At 41.9% G+C, this 18,706-nt stretch overlaps 1 protein-coding gene across 1 annotated transcript in view; it reads right to left on the bottom strand.

Annotated features, from left to right (window-relative positions):
- The window catches only part of imp3 (IMP U3 small nucleolar ribonucleoprotein 3), a 264,715-nt gene that overhangs the window by 244,618 nt on the left and 1,391 nt on the right, over positions 1-18,706 (bottom strand). The window contains exon 2 of the mRNA XM_067990803.1: positions 9,221-9,328. Within this exon, the coding sequence (XP_067846904.1) occupies positions 9,221-9,328 (108 nt within the window). The remainder of the gene's footprint in view (positions 1-9,220; positions 9,329-18,706) is intronic.

Here is an 18,706-nt window from a genome sequence, read left to right as displayed (position 1 = left end):
AACAGCTTGTTGCGACAAACTTGTAAGACATGCATTTGGATACTGGTGGTCAGTTGCAATTTCATTGAAGGAAAGAACTTGTATTTTTTTTTCCAGTGCCTTACATAACCTTGGTGTCCCAAACCACTTTACAGTTGCTGATCTACTGTCAAAGTGTAGTCACAAAAATTGTGAAACACAAAAGTGCCATTAATAATAAAAAATGTTAAACATCTCCACAGTTCCATTATATGAAGTAAACACATAGAAGGTTAAACAATATTCAGAAACATTCCACTTCTCTCCAGAAAATGGTGTGATATTTATAATTCTTCTATACAAAAATACTGATAAATTATATCTTTTTTGTAAAATCCACATGGTCCTCTGCAAGTGTTCAGCTTTTGGCCCTAATTTACCACTTTAGTGCTTCCAATGGAGCCTCCTACAAAGTTTAAAATCAGTGTTCCCATTAATCTGTATATATCTCAAGCTGAAAATAATAGACCTTGGATGTTTTCATTTTAGAATTATCCACCATTGAGGCAACATAATCACAAACAGTCCTATCCAACCTTGAGATCAATGAAATTCAAACAGGGCAAACAAGAAAGAAAAGTTGTCTGGACTTGGACAATTGGATTGCCAGGCCTCGCAGGATGAAAATGACACAGATCATAGTTTGGAAACCTCTCAGGATGTCACACGCAGGAGTCACCAGAAGGCATCCTAAACTGAGTAACAGTAAATGCCCTTGCAAGAAGCCCTTGCATATTTACTGTACCAGCATTTGGGGGGGTGAAAATAGAGATCATCTGTGATGCAAATCTTTGCAAGTGTTTTTTTAAACCAGCATACTGTTGCACAGCTAACTAAGCCACATTTTAAACGAGCTCCTGACCCAACTTTCTCAGGCAGAGACCAACCCAACACTCGGGTACGACCTTACCAAAGCCCACTATCTAGCAGAACTCAAATTAGCACATCTGTGAACCAGTTAAGCCAACTGATTAGCTGTTCCAGGGACAGCAGATTTTGTCGGCAGTAACTTGTCCCATTGCAACATGGAGAGCTACGACTTAAATGGCTGAAGACCTGCTGACAAAAACCAGCTCATATTGTAACAGCAAATCTTGCAGCTGATCTGGTGACATTTCTGGCTGACTGCAGCTTTGGGACGTGGGATCATAAAAGATTCCTAGCATCCTTGCGCTGGAGTACAAGTTAGAGACACACTGACACATAAGGCAGGGGGGAGAAGTTTCTGGATCATTTTCTCCAGAGTAGAGTCACAAAGGTGCAGGAAGAGGAGTGTTTCTGTCAGCAGAGTAAGGGGAACCAAGGGGAGCGAGAGGAAGAGGTCCCGCAGACACTGGTCCTCTCAAACAGATAAAACGTACTTGATACCTGTGAGGAAAAGACAGACTGACTGCAGGGAGGACAGCCACAATGCTGACCTAGGCACCATGGAGAAGAGGGCTGACCAAAGTGGAGGTAGGGTGGTGATAGCAGAATAGAAAGGTAGTCGTTGTAGGAGATTCAATAATTAAGGGGATTGATTGCATCCTCTGCAACCACGACTGAGGGTCCCAAAGGGTGTGTTGCCTGCCTGGTGCCAGGGTAAGGGATCTCTCGATGCAGCTGGAAAGGGAGGGGGACGATCCAGCTATTGTGGTCCATGTTGGGGCCAATGAAATAGGGAACAAAAGGGAGGAGGTCCTGCTGAGGGAGTATCAAGAGTTAAATTAAAAAGCAGGACCTCAAAAGGTGGTAATCTCAGAATTATTATCCGAGCCATGTTCTAACTGGCACAGGGACAAACAGATCAGGAAGGTGCACACATATGAACGTAAGAAATAGGAGCAGGAGTAGATCAAACAGCCCCTCACGCCTGCCACGCCATTCAACGAGATCATGGCTGATCTTCTACCTCAACTCCACTTTCCTGCCCGATCTCCATATCCCTTGATTCCTCTCGAGTCCAAAAATCTATCCATCTCAGCCTTGAATATATTCAATGACTCAGCATCCACAGCCCTCAGTGAAGAAATTCCTCATCTCAGTCTTGAATGGCCAACCCCTTATCCTGCAACTATGCCCCCTAGTTCTAGACCCTCTAGCCAGGGGAAACAATCTCTCAGCATCTACCCCGTCAAGCCCCCCCTCAGAATCTTATATGTTTCAATGAGATCACATCTCATTAGTCTCATCTCCAGAAAGTATAGGCCCATTCTACTCAACCTCTCCTCATAGGACAACCCTCTCATTCCAGGAATTAATCTCGTGAAACTTCATTGCACCGCCACTAAGGCAAGTCTATCCTTCCTTAGGTAAGGAGACCAAAACTGTCCACAGTACTCCAGGTGAGGTCTCACCAAAGCCCTGTACAATTGTAGTAAGACTTCCTTACTCTTGTACTCCAACCCCCTTGCAACAAAAGGCCAACATGACATTTGCTTTCCTAAATGCCTGCTGTACCTGCGTACTAACTTTGTGTTTCTTGTACCAGGACACTCAAGTCTCTCTGGATACCAACATTTAATAGTTTCTCACCATTTTAAAAATATTCTGTTTTTCTACTCTTCCTACCAAAACGAGTAACCTCACATTTCCCCACTTGCCACCTTCTTGCCCATTCACTTAATCTGTCGATATCCCTTTGCGTCCTCCTCACAGCTTACTTTCATGGCTAAACAAGTGGGGTAGGAAGGAGGGGTTCCATTTAATGGGACATTCATACCAGCTCTGGGACAGGAGGGAGCTGTACCATTGGGACGGGCTGCACCTGAAACGGACTGGGACCAAGGTCCGAGCGGAAAGGATATATAGGGCGGTAAAAAGGACTTTAAATTAATAAAAACAGAAAATGTTGGAAATACTCATCAAGTCAGGCAGCATCTATGGAGAAAGAAACACAGTTAATGTTTCAGGTCGATGAACCTTGTCAGAACTGGAAGAAGTTGAAGATTAAACAGTTTTTATGCAAGTACAGGGCCCAGGAAAGGGGGAAGAGGAAGGAACAAATAAAAGGGAAGGTCTCTGATAGGGTGGAGGGCACGAGTGATTAAATGATAAAAGGGATGATGGTGCAAGGCAAGGAGGATGGTAATGGGACAAGAAACGAACAATGGGTCTAGAGGAGCTATAAATGGCAACATCAGAACCATTACTAGCACCTGCTATCCGGGAAAAAAAAAATGGGAGCAGTGGTTATGATATGAAGTTATTGAAATCAATGTTGAGTCCAGAAGGTTGTAAAGTGCCTAATCAAAAGATGAGGTGCTGTTCCTCGAGCTTCCGTTGAGCTTCATTGGAACAGTGTAAGAGGCAGAGGACAGAGAGGGAGTGGGACAGGGAATTAAAATGGCAAGGGACTGGAAGGTCAGGGTCACACTTGCAGACTGAGCAGAGGTGTTCGGCAAATGATCACCCAATCTGCATTTGGTCTCCCCAATGTAGAGGCCGCGTTGTGAGCAGCGAATACAGTATACTAAATTGAAAGAAGTACAAGTAAATCGCTGTTTCACCTGGAAGGAGTGTTTGGGGCCCTGGATGGTAGGAAGGGAGGAGGTGAAAGGGCAGGTGCTGTATCTCCTGCGCTCACATGGGAAGGCGCCGTGGGGAGGAGAGCAGGTGTTGGGGGTGATGGAAGAGTGGACCAGGGTGTCGCGGAGGGAGCGGTCCCTTCGGAATGCTGACAGGGAAGGGGAAGATGTGTTTGGTAGCCATTTCCACCACATCCAGCGCGATGCCACCAAACACATCTTCTCCCCTTTCAGGATTCCCAAGGGACTGCTCTATGAACGCCCTGGTCACTTTTCCATCACCCACTCTCCTTCCCACAGCACCTTCCCATGCGAGCGCAGGAGATACAACACCTGCCCTTTCACCTCCTCCCTGCCCACCGTCCAGGGCTCCAAACATTCCTTCCAGGTGAAACAGCGATTTACTTGTACTACTTTCAATTTACTATACTGTATTCACTGCTCACAATGCGGCCTCCTCTAGTTTTACCCAATATCTTTGCTGAACACCTCCGCTCAGTCAGCAAGCGTGACCTGACCTGCCGGTCGCTTGGCATTTTAATTCCCCGTCCCAATCCAACTCTGACCTCGGCCTCTTACACTGTTCCTCGAGCTTCCCTTGAGTTTCATTGGAACAGCATCTCATCTTTCAATTAGGCACTTTACAATCTTCTGGACTCGACATTGACTTCAGTAACTTCAAATCATAACCACTGCCCCCATTTTTTTTCCCCCAGACAGCAGGTACTGGTAATGGTTCTGCTGTTGCCATTTACAGCTCTTCTAGACCCATCATATGTTTCTTTACTTGTCCCACTACCACCCTCCTTGCCTGGCACCATCATGCCTTTTGTCATCCTCCTGTCCTCCACCCTGTCACAGACCTTCCCCTTTGTTCTTTCCTTTCTGCCCCCACTTTTCCTGGCTCTGTACTTGGTTAAAAACTGTTAAATCTTCAACTTCTTCCAGTTCTGACGAAGGGTCATCGACCTGAAATGTTAACTCTGTTTCTTTCTCCATAGATGCTGCCTGACTTGCTGAGTATTTCCAGCATTTTATTGCAGATTTCCAGCATCCACAGTATTTTGCTTTAAACTAATAAATTGGGGGGGATGGAGGTCTCAATCAGAAACAATAGTAAAAATGATAGGTTAAAGATTAAAAAAAAGGCTAAGAGCATAATTCAGGTCACAAACAGTGATTATAGATACTCCAGGTAAAGGGAATACTAAAATAACTGAAGTAGTTACAGCAGGAGTGACAAATTAGAAACGTGTTAAGTTAAACAGTGTGAGAAAGACAGCAACGGGGCAGGACAGGTTAGGGTCTCTTGCCCAAGTAAGAGTTTTATATACTAATGCACAGAGTATAAGAAATAAATTGAGTGAATTAGAGGCTAAAATACAGCTTAGCAGGTATGACATGGTGGCCATTGCTGAGACATGACTGCAAAATACTCATGATGGGAGTTAAATATTCCAAGTTATAAGGTCTTTAGAAAGGATAGGGAAACAAAGAGGAGGAGGGGTAGCCTTACTGATTAAAGATACTATTATAATATTACGAAGAGAGGATATAGGCAATCAGCAGAGACCCTTTGGTTAGAATTGAGGAACAAGGGGACTTAAAACGTTAACGGGAGTTGTCTACAGGCCTCCTGGTAGCAGCAATGAAATCACAGAATTCAGAGATTAGAAGGGCTTCTCGCCAAAGTAGAACTGTTTCAACGGGAGACTTTAATTTTCATATGGATTGGGAAGAGCAGAGTTGCTCACGTCATAAAGGTAGTGAGTTCAAGATACTTTTCTGAAGCAATATGATCTAGAACAAGGGGGCAGATCATATTCGATTTAGTAATGAGTCAGACTTATAACAATAAGGGAATATTTATCTAACAGTGATCATAATATGATCAAATTCAATGTTAGGTTTGAAAAGGAGAAACTTAATTTAGTTACTAAGATTCCAGATTTTGTACAGCTAACGTTAACGGGATGAGACAGAGATTGACGATAGCAAACTGGTCAAAACTGTTATTGGGTAAAACTATAGATGAGCAGTGGGAGGTGTTCAAAAAGAATTTAGTTTAATATACAGGACCAGAACATACCCTTAAGGGGCAAGAGCTCTACTTACCAAAAACAGCCATGGTCAACAAAAGAGATGAGAGGTAACAAAACTAAATGAACGAGCATACAAAAATGCAAAGAATAGTGCAGATCCAGAGGACTGGGAGAGATATAAACAACAGCGAAGGAAGACAAAAAATATATTAAGAGCTGCAAAAAGGGAATATGAAAAGAAACTTGAGGGATTATCAAGATTAAGACAATTTTACAATTATATTAGAAGAAAAAAAATAGTCAAGGGTAATGTGGGCCCTTTAAAACAGATGCAAGTATTGCAAATGAAAGTAAGGACATGGCAGACTTGATGAACAATTACTTTGAATCAGTCCTCACAGTAGAGGAAGGGGATAATACCCAACATTCCAGGGAAACTAATGATGAATCAAGGACTGGAACTCACTAAAGTTAACATAAGCAAGAAAATAGTATTAGAAAAAATAATGGCACTAACGACTGACAAATCCCCAGGAGACTGATGGTTTCCACCCTCGGGTTTTAAAGGAAATGGTGCGGAAATTGCAGATGCTTTAGCCTCTTCCAAAGGTTCTCTCAATTCAGGAATTGTCCCTTTAGATTGAAAAACTGCAAATGTAACTATTATTTAAGAAAGTGGAGAGAGAGAAACCAGGAAATTATAGACCTATTAGTCTAACACCTGTTGTGGGGAAGTTATTGGAATTAGTGTGACGGAGTACTTAGAGAAATGTGAGCTGATTAGAGAGGGCCAACATGGATTTGTAAAGGGTATGTCATGTCTAACAAACCTAATTGAATTTTTTGAGGAAGTAACTAAAGTCGTAAACAGGGGAATATCTATGGATGTATTTTATATGGACTTCTAGAAGGCATTTGAGATGGTGCCAAGTAAGAGACTGTTAGCTAAAATTAAAGCTCATGGAATTGAAGGCAAATTATTGACATGGCTAGGAGATTGGTTAGTCAGTAGAAGACAGAGATTAGGGTATGTACTCAAATTGGAAGGAAGTGACTAGTGGTGTCCCACAAGGATCTGTGCTGGGGCCTCAACAATTCACTATTTATTAATGACTTCGATCACACAAGAGAGAAACATATATCCAAATTTGCCGATGACACAAAGATTGGTGGCACAGTAGTGTAGAGAGCATAAAATTACAAATAGACATTGACAGATTAAGTGAGTGTGACAGATGAATTTCAACACAGTTGTGTGAGGTCATCCATTTTGGACCAACAAAGGACAGGTCCTAGTATTCTTTAAATGGTGAAAAGCTAGGAATAATGGAGGGCCCAAGAGACTTAGCGGTCCATCTACACTGATTAAAATGTAGAAGTTGGGTACAAAAAAATAATCAAAACGTCTAATGGAATGTTAGCCTTTAGAATTAGAGGGCTAGAATATGAAGAGGGGAGGGGAAGTTTTGCTACAGCTATGCAAAGCCCTGGTTAAACCACATCGAGAACTGTGTACAGTTCTCGGCACCGCACCTTAGAAAGGATATATTGGCCTTGGAAGGAGTGCAACACAGATTCACCAGAATGTTATGAGGGCTCCAAGGGTTAGATTGTGAGGAGAGATTGCATTAACTAGGTTTGTATTCCCTGGAATATAGTCAGTTAAGGGGTGATTTGATTGAGGTCTTTCGGATTTTGAAAAGAATTGAGAGGGTAAATAGAGAGAAACTTTTTCCACTGGTGGGGGAGTCCAGTACAAGTGGACATAACCTTAAAATCAGAGCCAGGCCATTCAGGAGAGAAGTTAGGAAACACTTCTTCACACAATGGGAGGTAGAAGTGTGGAACACTCCCACAAAAAGCAGTAGATGCTAGCTCAATTAATAATGTTAAATCAGAGATCAATAGATTATTGCTAGGCAAGGGTATTAAAAGATATGGAGCCAGGATACATATCAGCCATGATTTCACATAATGGCTGAACGACCTACTCTCTGTTCTTGTGTTCCTATTCTGTGACAGCATTGTCAGCTGCTGCTCCTTACAAAGAAATTAATAAATAGCTATATTTCAAGAGGGAACTATATGTAAACTTGATTCAGTGATGTCTAGAGTGTTGACCCTTATCTTATACATGGATTATTAATTTGCTCCCCTTTTTAGAGAGCAGAAAGCAAGGGAATGTCTCATATGCAAGAAATAGAAATCCATTCCCACCTGCTTATTTTCCTTTGTCAAAGAGCCAGAAGTCTGCAGTCAACTCCACAGAAATCAGCACTGTTCCTAGGGTCGCCAACTGCAGTTGGACTGTATTCTGTGAGGTTTCATCACATGATCTCCTGCCTCCAACTAACCCACTCCTCGCTCCCACTATTGGTCGCCCAACAAATCATTGCTTGTGGCAATCAATCAATAATTCTCTGAGCTCCAGATATCACTCCATCCATTGTGTGGTTTTATCAAAGCTCGCATGCGACAGAGCACTGCATCCTGGGGAGGTTGCAGCTTGCTATTAAGACTGTTTTAAGTCTGGCTGAAATGGAAGAAGAAAACGTCCCTATGATTTTTCTCTAGGATTGCTTACAGGAGTGTCCGAGAGATTAATCTTCAGGACAGTCACTGAGGATTGGCAACCCCAACTGTTCTTTGTCAAATACTTTGTAGATAAATAAAAATCATATCTAGACCAAGACCTGAAATCTCATCACCTGTTGCAAAATTGCCTAATATGTTACTGTGATCTGACCCTAATTCATTCTTGCCAGTAAAATGTATAGAGCATTTACAATCAATTACCAGCTCCTGTGTTACCTACATAACAGTAGGTGCTCACAATCTCTCAAACAGCAATAAGTTGAATGATGAGTTTTGCTGGTGTTGGTTAGAGGAACGTTGGCCAGGACACAGAAAATTCCTTGGAGCTTTTCAAATAGCACCATGGGATCTTAAACATCCATCTGAACACGTATGAGATCAATTTAAAATCTCATTCAAAAAGACAACGAAGCATTCCTCAGCACTACATTGGCCTGTCAGCCTCCATTATGTGCTCAAGTCTTGGAGTAGAACAACCTTCTAACTAAAAGGTGAGTGCCATCAACTGAGCCTAGCTGACTATTTTAGTTTTTTTTTACAATTTAGGAGACGTTGAAAAAGTTCTAGCTCCAAAACTAGAAGTTTAAGGGTTGCACTCAAATTAAATTGCAAATAAAGAGGGAAAGGAAATCATGATAACTTCTCAATTAAAATATTTAAACTCCCCATACAAGATGAGTTTTTTATTTGAGGTCCCTTGATCATTCAGTGGTAAATATGTTGTGTGATACAATAAAGAGCCCTCCATGCCAGTAGGATCCCAGGGTTATCATGAGTTACCTGATCTCAGTGGAGATTGGCCTCAATGACCCCAGGCTACAGGAACAGTCAGGAAAATGGAGGAGGAGGAGGAGAAAAATTAAGTCTCAAGTGTTTGGCATGAAATTAGAAACTGAACTTCTATGGGGCAGCTTTAGCAAAAGAAGAAATTGGGATTAATTTGGTTACAGTGCAATTTAAAATATTTAGAATTCACTTTCAAACTGTAAACATATACCATGTGTTTTTCCCAGATTTAAATTATGCTGCCTTTATTTAAATTGAGATGGAAGTACTCACAGTTTCTCCAGCAATCGGCGGGTGCTCTTGGCCCGGAAGGAATCTTTCTCATTAAGGTCTCGGATCTTGCGTGCCAATTCTCGAACTTCTCTACTCAGCTTATTGTACCTATTAAAAATAGAAGGGATGAAAATTAATTTTTTTTAAACCACTAAATAACTATTTCCACATTTTGACTGGACAAAATGGGAGACAAAAAAGGACCAAAAGCAATCATTGTGCATATTACAGACACCAAAAAAATGAAGTTCCAGGGCATTAACAAGCCACATTTGAAAAAAAAAGCCTAATCCATGGCGTGGACCTCTAAGAAAGGTCCACAACAGAGAGTCAGTGACCTCAAGTTACCACCCTATTGTCCTTAAATCTGAAGTTATAATAACAGTTCTAAAAGTTTCAAATTATCCATCATTTTGAAAGTTCTAGCCAAATTAATGATCACCAATTTGGTTTTCAGCATGATCGTTGCACTGGTGATCTTGTTTGCAATTCCAGGTGCTGATTGTGATCCCAGGATTTGGGATTCATTCTCATAAATCCCAGTAGGATCAGAATTGCCATTTACAATTGTTCTGACCTTTTCTCACTCGCCTGTGCTACTGTCTTTCTCTCTGTCCCTATATGGTTCCACCCCGACTGGAATTGGCTCTCTCAAGTGAACTTGCCAAGGTCTCAAACAATAGTACATCTATCTAGCTGGTTAACAGACTATTTTTTACTTTGGAGAATGAAATGGCACCACATGACTGGGAACAGATGGTGTCCTTACAGATCAAGCTGGCAAATATCACCTCAGATGCTGTAAAACTTTCAGTGGAAATTCTCAATCATCAAGCTGGGACGATCCTAGAAATTGCCTCAAGCAAACAGTTTTTCCCCACTTTAGAGAAACCCAGGATCACCATTTGATAAAATAATATTCAACTGATTCACAGGGCAATATTCAGAAAAGAGCCCAGAAGAAATATGAAGTGTAAATACTACAGCAAATTCCAACCCCGCCCCCAAGCTTTGGTGAAACCAGCATCGTGAAGCAGTAAATCGACAATAAGGTAGGAAGAGGGGATCAGAGTTTTTGTAGAACTGCAAGCTATGCTTACGCAGGGGACATGGAGTGTCCTCAGCCTAAACACTGGGACGGTTTGTATCTAAAGCTAGCACAGAAACTCTGTCATACACTTGCACCAGATTGCATCCTGGTTAGGAAGGGATAGAAAAGGCTGCACCAAAACTCGACAACAATAACTTGCATTTATATGCCACCTTTAATGTAGTAAAAGTAGTAAATCTGAAATGTAGTAAAAACATCCCGAAGTGCTTCACGGGAACGTAACAAAAAAAAAATTGACACCAAGCCACAGAGATATTAGGATGAGTGATTAAAAGCTTGGTCATGAGGTAAGTTTTAAGGAGCGTCTTAAAGGAGAAAGAGGTGGAGAAATTTAGAGGGGATTCCAGAGCTTGCGGCCGAGACAGCTGAAGGCACGGCCATCAAAGGTGGGGCGAAGGATGTTGGGGGATGCACAAGAGGCCAAGGAGCTGTCGGGCTAGGGAGGATATAGAGATAGGAAGGGGTGAGGCCATGGAGGGATTTGAACAAGAGGATGAGAATTTTAAAAATCGAGGCATCGGTAGACCGGGAGCCAATGTCGGTCAGCGAGCATAGGGGTGATGGGTGAACGGGACTTGGTGCAAGCTAGGAAACAGGCAGCAAAGCTTTGGATGAGCTCAAGTTTATGGAGGGTGGAAGACGCGAGGCCAGCCAGGAGAACTTTGCAATAGTAGAGTCTGGAAGTAACAAACACATGGACAAGGGTTTCAGCAGCTGATTGAGCCGGGGCAGAGGCGGGCAATGTTTCACAGGTGGGAGGTCTTTATGATATATAGCATATGGGGTCGAAAGCTCAGCTCAGGGTCAAATGGAAGGCCGAGGTTGCAAATAGTCTGGTCCAACCTGAGACACTGGCCAGGGAGGGGGGTGGTATTGGTGGCGTGGGAACAGAGTTTGTGGCAGGAGCTGAAAACAATGGCTTCGGTCCACCCAATATTTAATTGGAGGAAATTTCGGCTTATCCAAGACTGGATGTTAGACAACAACAGAGGCAGAGAGATGGTGGCGTCAGCACACATGGGAGCCTGACGTCATGTCTTCGGATGATGTCGCGGAGGGACAGCATTAGATGAAAAATAAGAGGATCATGAATTCACAAGAGTTTGCATAACAGAATAGGATGGTGTGGGAAAGGGGACAAGTTAAAACATACAGCTTTCCAGTCGCTCAACTGAAGACAGGCTGAATTTATTATTAAATCTACTCATTGGGAACAGCACAAGCTGAGCCTGTCCTGCATTGACTTGTGTCACTTACACAACCACAAAATTCCAGATTTTCAGGGTCCCCAGTTCCAGGACTGCAAATAATAACTGTTGCAACATGTTCTGCGTCTTGAAAACTTGGTGAGTCATCGATCATTGCCTTGGATATCTCCATAGCTTTTGACAAGATTTAAGCACTGAGATCAAATTACTACTATGTAGCCTCCCACCCAAGCTAACTTCACGGCAATCTTGTTGCCTCTTAAATTACTCTAGCTGTAATGTGATTGATGTCTCATCCATTACATCAACTCAGTAGTTGCCCAGAGCATAGTCCTCACTCTCAACCCGTTCCTACTTTACACCAACCCTATCTGATTTTTTGCTGATTCCATTTTACATTTGTCAACTTCCTGCAGATGACAGGGTCTGTCTGGTCACAACATCCAGGCCCCTCTAGCAATACAGCGGTTGAATCACTATAGCTTGATCTCCTCCATGCCTTTAAATAAAAGGAATGAAAATCTAGTTTCTTACAACTCTTAAGGTACAATTCCATGCCCACCCCCCCCACCACCTGTCTAATCAACTACAGTAAGACAATCTCTTATTGTGGGGGCCCCTTTATGTATTTATGACATTTTTGGCCAATTGCCTCTGACCTCAAGCAGAACTCACATCACCTCTCCTGCTGAATCTTCGACCAAGCTCAGTTTCCTCCTGCGCCCGCAGCAATTAACAACACTTTATAAAAGCTCTAATCTGTCCAAGACTTGGGGAAATGGAGTTTTCAGACTTCAAAGTGGTTCCAGTGATGTCACGACACGATTCGGTCTCATCAGTTACACCACCACGTCCGTGATGAAAATATATATAAAAAACACACAGAACAAAACTTCAATGGATCAAGATTCTTACACTTAAATGTCATTGACCAAAGAAGGTTTAAGCCACAACTCAGACTGCAAGCTAATAAACTAGGTGCAAGCCAATTTAGAACCACAATATTTAACAACTAGCCCTTCCGAATTTCTAGGTTTTTCCACCCCCTTAATTTGAGTTTAACATTGTGCAAAATCAACTGCAAGCATTTTAAGGCTACTCATTCCCTGCGGCACAGAAAGGGGATGGACCCAGCCAAGGATTACTGAGCTTCCGCAAATAGGTTTTTCAAACAAATCGTAGTCAAACAAGCAAAATCTGAAATGCACCTTATATATGGAACATTCAACTCAATTAGTGCTACTTGTGGTAAATAAAAAGGTTCAAAGCCAAAACTAATTATGCCTGATTAAGATCTCAAATCAAATGGTACCCAATTAACACATCTTACAAACCTCTTTAATTTTACAAAATGTTAAAAAGAATTTCAATACCAGAGGCTGAACAGACAGTTATTAGTTGTTTTCATACAAGGTTAACGGCAGCCAATTCAGCATCTACAGGTGGGTTTGTTGTTGGTATTCTTGTGCAAAGTTACCATTTTCAAATGCATGTGGTTTGTAATTCTTACTGGGTCTGGGAAGATACACTGCAGCACTCAGAAGCTGGCCTACTTTCCACTGTCACAAGTGTAAGGAAAGGCCTTACAGTTGTGACTGACATGCAACAGTTTAGAGAGCCTGGTAAATAGGTCACAAAAAAGTTCTGTCCAAGTGCTGGTCTGGTTACTGTTAAGCTCAGACGAAGCCCATTACTTTTTATTTGTGTACTGAATTATTCCACCTTCAATCTTCAAATTAAAGGCGCTTCTCCAGTGATATTTATCTGGTATGAGCTGTGGGAGAGCAGGATATGCACCAGTTTTTCCCATTTACATTACTGACACTGGCTCACTTATCCTGGCAGCAGAATCACACACATTTTTTTTAAATAGTTCTCCTGGTTGAGGGAGTTGGTTTTAGCAATATATTAGCAGGGAGCCAGTGTTCAGCTGCTGCTCTCCTGCAATCCAAACTAAACAGGTGCCAAAGAAAGATCACAAGGCAGTGTTTGACTTAAAGGTCAATTAACTCCTCAATCAGTAAATCTTAAATGGCCCCGATTAACATTTGCTTTTAACTCATTATATGCTGATAACAACTGGCAATAAGCTGTGTATGCACACTTTTTTTGCTGCACTTTCACTTCGTTTTAGCGGACCATTAAGCTGCAGTTACACCACTGCTACTGGTCTCACCAGTATCTATGGAAAGAAATCCAGTCAGAACATAGTTAATCTGCCAAACACCCTTGGCTGCAGTTGGCGAAGATTTCAGCCACGGGGAGCTCTGCATACGTGTCCAAAGTCCACTCCCTGGACAGCTACTTTTTAGTGTTTGGAGGAGGTACACACATCCACCCACTCTTTTATAACATTAAAATAACTACACATTAAAATTTTAGACAGTTCACTAGAGATCCAATGGACACTTAAAATACAGCTTTGCACAAGGGTGGATTACATTGCAAGCCAAACCAGTACAAGACAACCTCTAGCTGCCAAATTATACTGCCACTTTCATGTTGATGCAAAATTAATGCAAAACAGTTTTGGGTGACTCTGATGATAAATACACCGTAAATTTCATACTAGATTTATTTTGAATGAATCAAATTTGTATCAGTGGCATATCCGTTCTCTCATTGCATTTCCCTCAAGTTTTCTTCTTCCACCTCTCCTGAAGGTGGCGACTCATGCTGGGGTATGGTTCAGCAGGTAACTCTATGAACTTCACCCAGGCCTTCTTAATTCAGGTATGAGCCATCAACAACTTGCATTTATGTAGCGCCATTAACATAGTAAAACATCCGAAGGTGCTGCACAGGAGAGTCATCAAATAAATAACGTGGGTTAGTCGGCTATTTGACCAATTGGGGAATTGCAGCTCAGCCAATCCTATCCTTGCTCAATATTTGCAAATATGCACTTCCAACAGGAGTCACTGAATCAAAACAAGATCCTTGGCCGATTTATCCCTCCCATGCCTGGCAACGTTGAAGACAACCATAGTACTGTCATCCAGCTGAGCTCAGCTACTTCACGACAAGTCACAAGATAAAAAAATCCAGTGCACGCCAAAAATCTGAAATAAAAGCACAAAGTGCTGGAAGTACACAGCAATGTCAACATTTGAAAAGAGAACAAACTTATGTTTTGGACACAGAAACTTTGTCCGAATAGTTCTAATCAAGGGCCTCTACTTGAAATGATAGCCTGTCTTTTTTCTTTTCAGCTGTTGACAGACCTTCGTTCTTTTGGCTCAGGAAACCTTTATTGAGCACGTTCATACATAATAGGTGTGCCTGTCTGCAGTGGCTACATGAACAACCTAATTGATTATGTTTGTTGGAAAGTGGGCCAACAATTAGCAAGTGCAGTTTAATGTAGCTAAATCATAGAAAGATACAAAATAAGTAGATGGGTTAGATTAGATTAGATTCATGGGAAAATACTGAGAAGGATCAATTAGGAAAGGGGCCTGGGAGTCATGACTGACCAATCTCTCACATCAAGCCAAAGTTTGGCTGCTGTCAAGAAAGTAAACAAAATGTTCAGGTCTATAAAGAGGAAAAGCACGCAGATTGAAGGAAGTTATCCCGGCACTGTTTTGAGTGTTGGTCTGGCCTCTGTGCAGCACCAACACCCTCACTACCAGGCTGTTTATGGGAGCTTGCTGTGCGCAATTTGGCTGTCACGTTTGTCTACATAGCCACAGTAATAACACTTCAAAAAAAAGTTCATTGGCTGTTAAGTACTTTGTGGTGTCCAGAGAATGTGAAAGGCACTATATAAATGTAACTTTCAAAAGGGAGCCAAGTAGCTTAGATCACATCAAGAATCTTCAAGAGAAACATATCATTGATTACAACTGCTAAGGCAGCAAGAAGGCCGACCAGATTGGTCGACGGTCTTCTCCAGCCTTGAGATCTTCTATTTTGCAGCACAGAGCAGGCATTAATCTCGGGATCTTCCTCATTCGTGTAGTTCAGCAATACACCATAGATTGTAGTTATCTAGCAGGTGATCAGCAGAACTTTTATACTTGCGGCATGTTAAGTAAAATTGCATTGATTTGCAGAACATTGCTAGCAACATTAGTGTAAAATTTTGAACAAGAACATTTATATAGTGCCTTTCACACTCTCAGGACCTCCCAAAGCAGTTAACAGCCAATGAACCGTTTTTGAAGTGCTGTTACTGTGGTAATGTAAGCAAACATACAGCCAAATTGCACACAGCAAGGTCTCACAAAAAGTAAGTGAAATAATTAATCTAGTTAATCCCCAACGTCCACTGATCCTACTTTCCTTTTTTACTCCAAAGTAATATTCCAGGTTTATCTTATGTATTTATGTGTACCCTTAAATATTTTTACACTTTTATGAGATCTCTCCTTAATTATCATCTTTCTATCCTAGAAAACTAAATTCTCCAATCTTTCCGCAGCACTCAGCCCCTTTACGCTTGAGATCAGTCTTTCTGTTCTTATCTGCACCCTTTCTAATGCAAATGTAGCAGTTAGTATGGTGACCAAAGCAGAATTCGAAGTGCGGTTTCACCATTGCATTGTAATGCCTCGGCATAACTTCTTTTGCAAATTTGATTGTCTCTTTACTGTCTATTACATGTCTGAGAAGATCTCCTGCTTTTGTTGACTTCCCCTTTTCTGATTGCAGCATCTGTTATTTCCTTGTGCTTTCCTCCTCCTCCTCCTCCTCCTTCCCTCCACTATTTCTGGTAGTATCCAAATGCTTGTTCATCCTATCTTCTTCACTCTACAAATGCAGAACGATCAGCCATGTCTCAGCATTGGAAGTGAAGTAATATTACTCCTTTCTAAGTCTTCCTACATATTTATCTGTCCAATTGCACAACAAACCTAAATGCTTCTGCAAGTCTTTTGAACCATAGAAATTTACAGTACAGAAAGAGGCCATTCGGACCATCATGTCGGTGTTGGCTCTTGCTAGAACAATCCAAAACTAACCCTACTGATATGTTCTCTTTCAATAGGCCTCTATCTTCCTCAACTTCAAATATTTATCCAATTTCTCCTCAAAAGATTTAACAATCTCAGCCTCAACTACCCATGGCAAAGCATTCCATTCTGCAACAACTCTGTACAAAAATTTCACCTAACCCCTCTCTTCTCGTTTAGTGACAATTTTAAATTGATGAACCCTCATCACTGACTTCGCAAGCAGAGGAAAGTCATTCCTAATTCAACCTATCGAAGCCTTCAGAATTTTAAAAACCATGTATTATACCTACTCTTAGCCTCCTCTGCTCCAGTAGAAATAGTCCCAGTATCTCAACTGTCTCCTCAAAACTGTAGTTTCCCATTTCTTGCATCCTCCTGGTAAATCTCCACTGTACATTCTAAGGATCTCTGTAAACCCGCTAGGCTGATAAACCATACTGTGTGTTGGATCAGATCATGTAGACAGAGATTTTTGCACATCCACCTTCAAAGGATCACATGACAAAGGTCATTTTAGCCAGTCCTTCCTCATCCATCCACAAAAGCCTACTGCGGTTAAATGCTGTTAACTACTTACCTGAGCAGCCGAGTGCCTCGGAGCACTGTCCATCCTCCCCCAAGAACTGCTGAGGACAGCGTCACTTTCTGACAGCACCGTTAACGGTGCTAACAGCTGGAAACTTCAGGCAGCTTCAATCAGCTGTTCGCTAGATATAGATAACATGTTGGTGTCCATTTAAATAAATCATTAACCGATTCTGGATCGATTTAGCATCATGCAATACAGTCCCCACCACTGTTTAAACTAGACTGGGGTTCCTATATCCTCATCTCTTCTAGAAATATAGCTCCTTTAACATAGTAAAAAGGTGCTTCAAAGGAACGTTATCAGACAAAATCTGACACCAAGCCACATAAAGAGCTATTAGGACAGGTGACCACAAGCTTGGTCAAAGAGGTTTTAAGGAGCAAATTAAAAGGAGAAAGTGGTAGAGAGGCAGAGACTTATAGGGAGGGAATTCCAGAGCTTCGGACCCAGGCAGCTGAAGGCACTGCCATCAATTGAAGCAATGAAAATCGGGGAAGCGCAAGTGGTCAGAATTGGAGGAACGGAAGATCTCGAAGGGTTGTAAGGCTGGAGGAGATTACAGATAGGCCATGGAGGGATTTGAACATACAGAATTTTAATATCGGGTGCTGCCAGACAAGGAGTAAATGTACGTCAACGAGCAAAGAAGCAATCGGTGAACAGGACGTTGCGAGTTAGGATAGGGCAGCAGAGTTTTGGATGATCTCAAGTTTGGGAGGGTGGGAGGCCGTCCAGCCGGTGTGGAAAACATTGAAGTAGTGGAGTCTGGAGGTAACATAGGAACGCGAGTGGGCCAATCAGCCACTCAAGTCTGTTCCACCATTTAATGAGATCATGGCTGATTTGTATCCTACCTCCACCCACCCTTATTCCTTAATACCTAGCAAACATCTATCGATCTGAGATTTAAAATTATTAATTGAGCTGGCATCTACTGCTTTTTGTGAGAGAGAGTTCCACACTTCTACCACCCTTTATGTGAAGAAGTGTTTCCTATCTTGTCTCCTGTATGGCCTGGCTCTGATTATAAAGTTATGTCCACTTGTCCTAGACTCCCACCACTGGAAAAAGTTTCTCTATCTACCCTATCAACTCTTAAAAATCTTGAATCAAATCACCCCTTAACCTTCTATGTTCCAGGGAATACAAGCCTAGTTTATGTAATCTCTCCTCATAATCTAACCCTTGGAGCCCAAGTAGCATTCTGGTGAATCTGCGCTGCACACCTTTCAAGGTCAATACATCCTTTCTACGGTGCGATGCCCAGAACTGTACTCGGTACCCCAGATGTGATCTAACCAGGGCCTTGTAAGCTGTAGCAAAACTTCCTCCTTTATAGTCTAGCTCTCTAGATATAAAGGCTAACATATCATTACACTTATTTTTGTACCCGACGACTACATTTTAGTGATCTGTGTACATGGATCCCTAAATCTCTTGGGACCTCAGCTGTTCCCATCCTTTCGCTGTTTAAAAAATACTCGGATCCATCTTTTTTTGGTCCAAAATAGATGACCTCATACTTACCTGTGTTGAAATCCAATTGCCAGTTTTACCCACTCACTTAATCTATCAATGTCCCTTTGTAATTTTATGCTCCCATCTACACTACCTATT

The sequence above is a fragment of the Heptranchias perlo genome, chromosome 9 (assembly GCF_035084215.1).
Source record: "Heptranchias perlo isolate sHepPer1 chromosome 9, sHepPer1.hap1, whole genome shotgun sequence".
Taxonomy (NCBI): domain Eukaryota; kingdom Metazoa; phylum Chordata; class Chondrichthyes; order Hexanchiformes; family Hexanchidae; genus Heptranchias; species Heptranchias perlo.
This window is presented reverse-complemented; position numbering and strand designations above follow the sequence as displayed.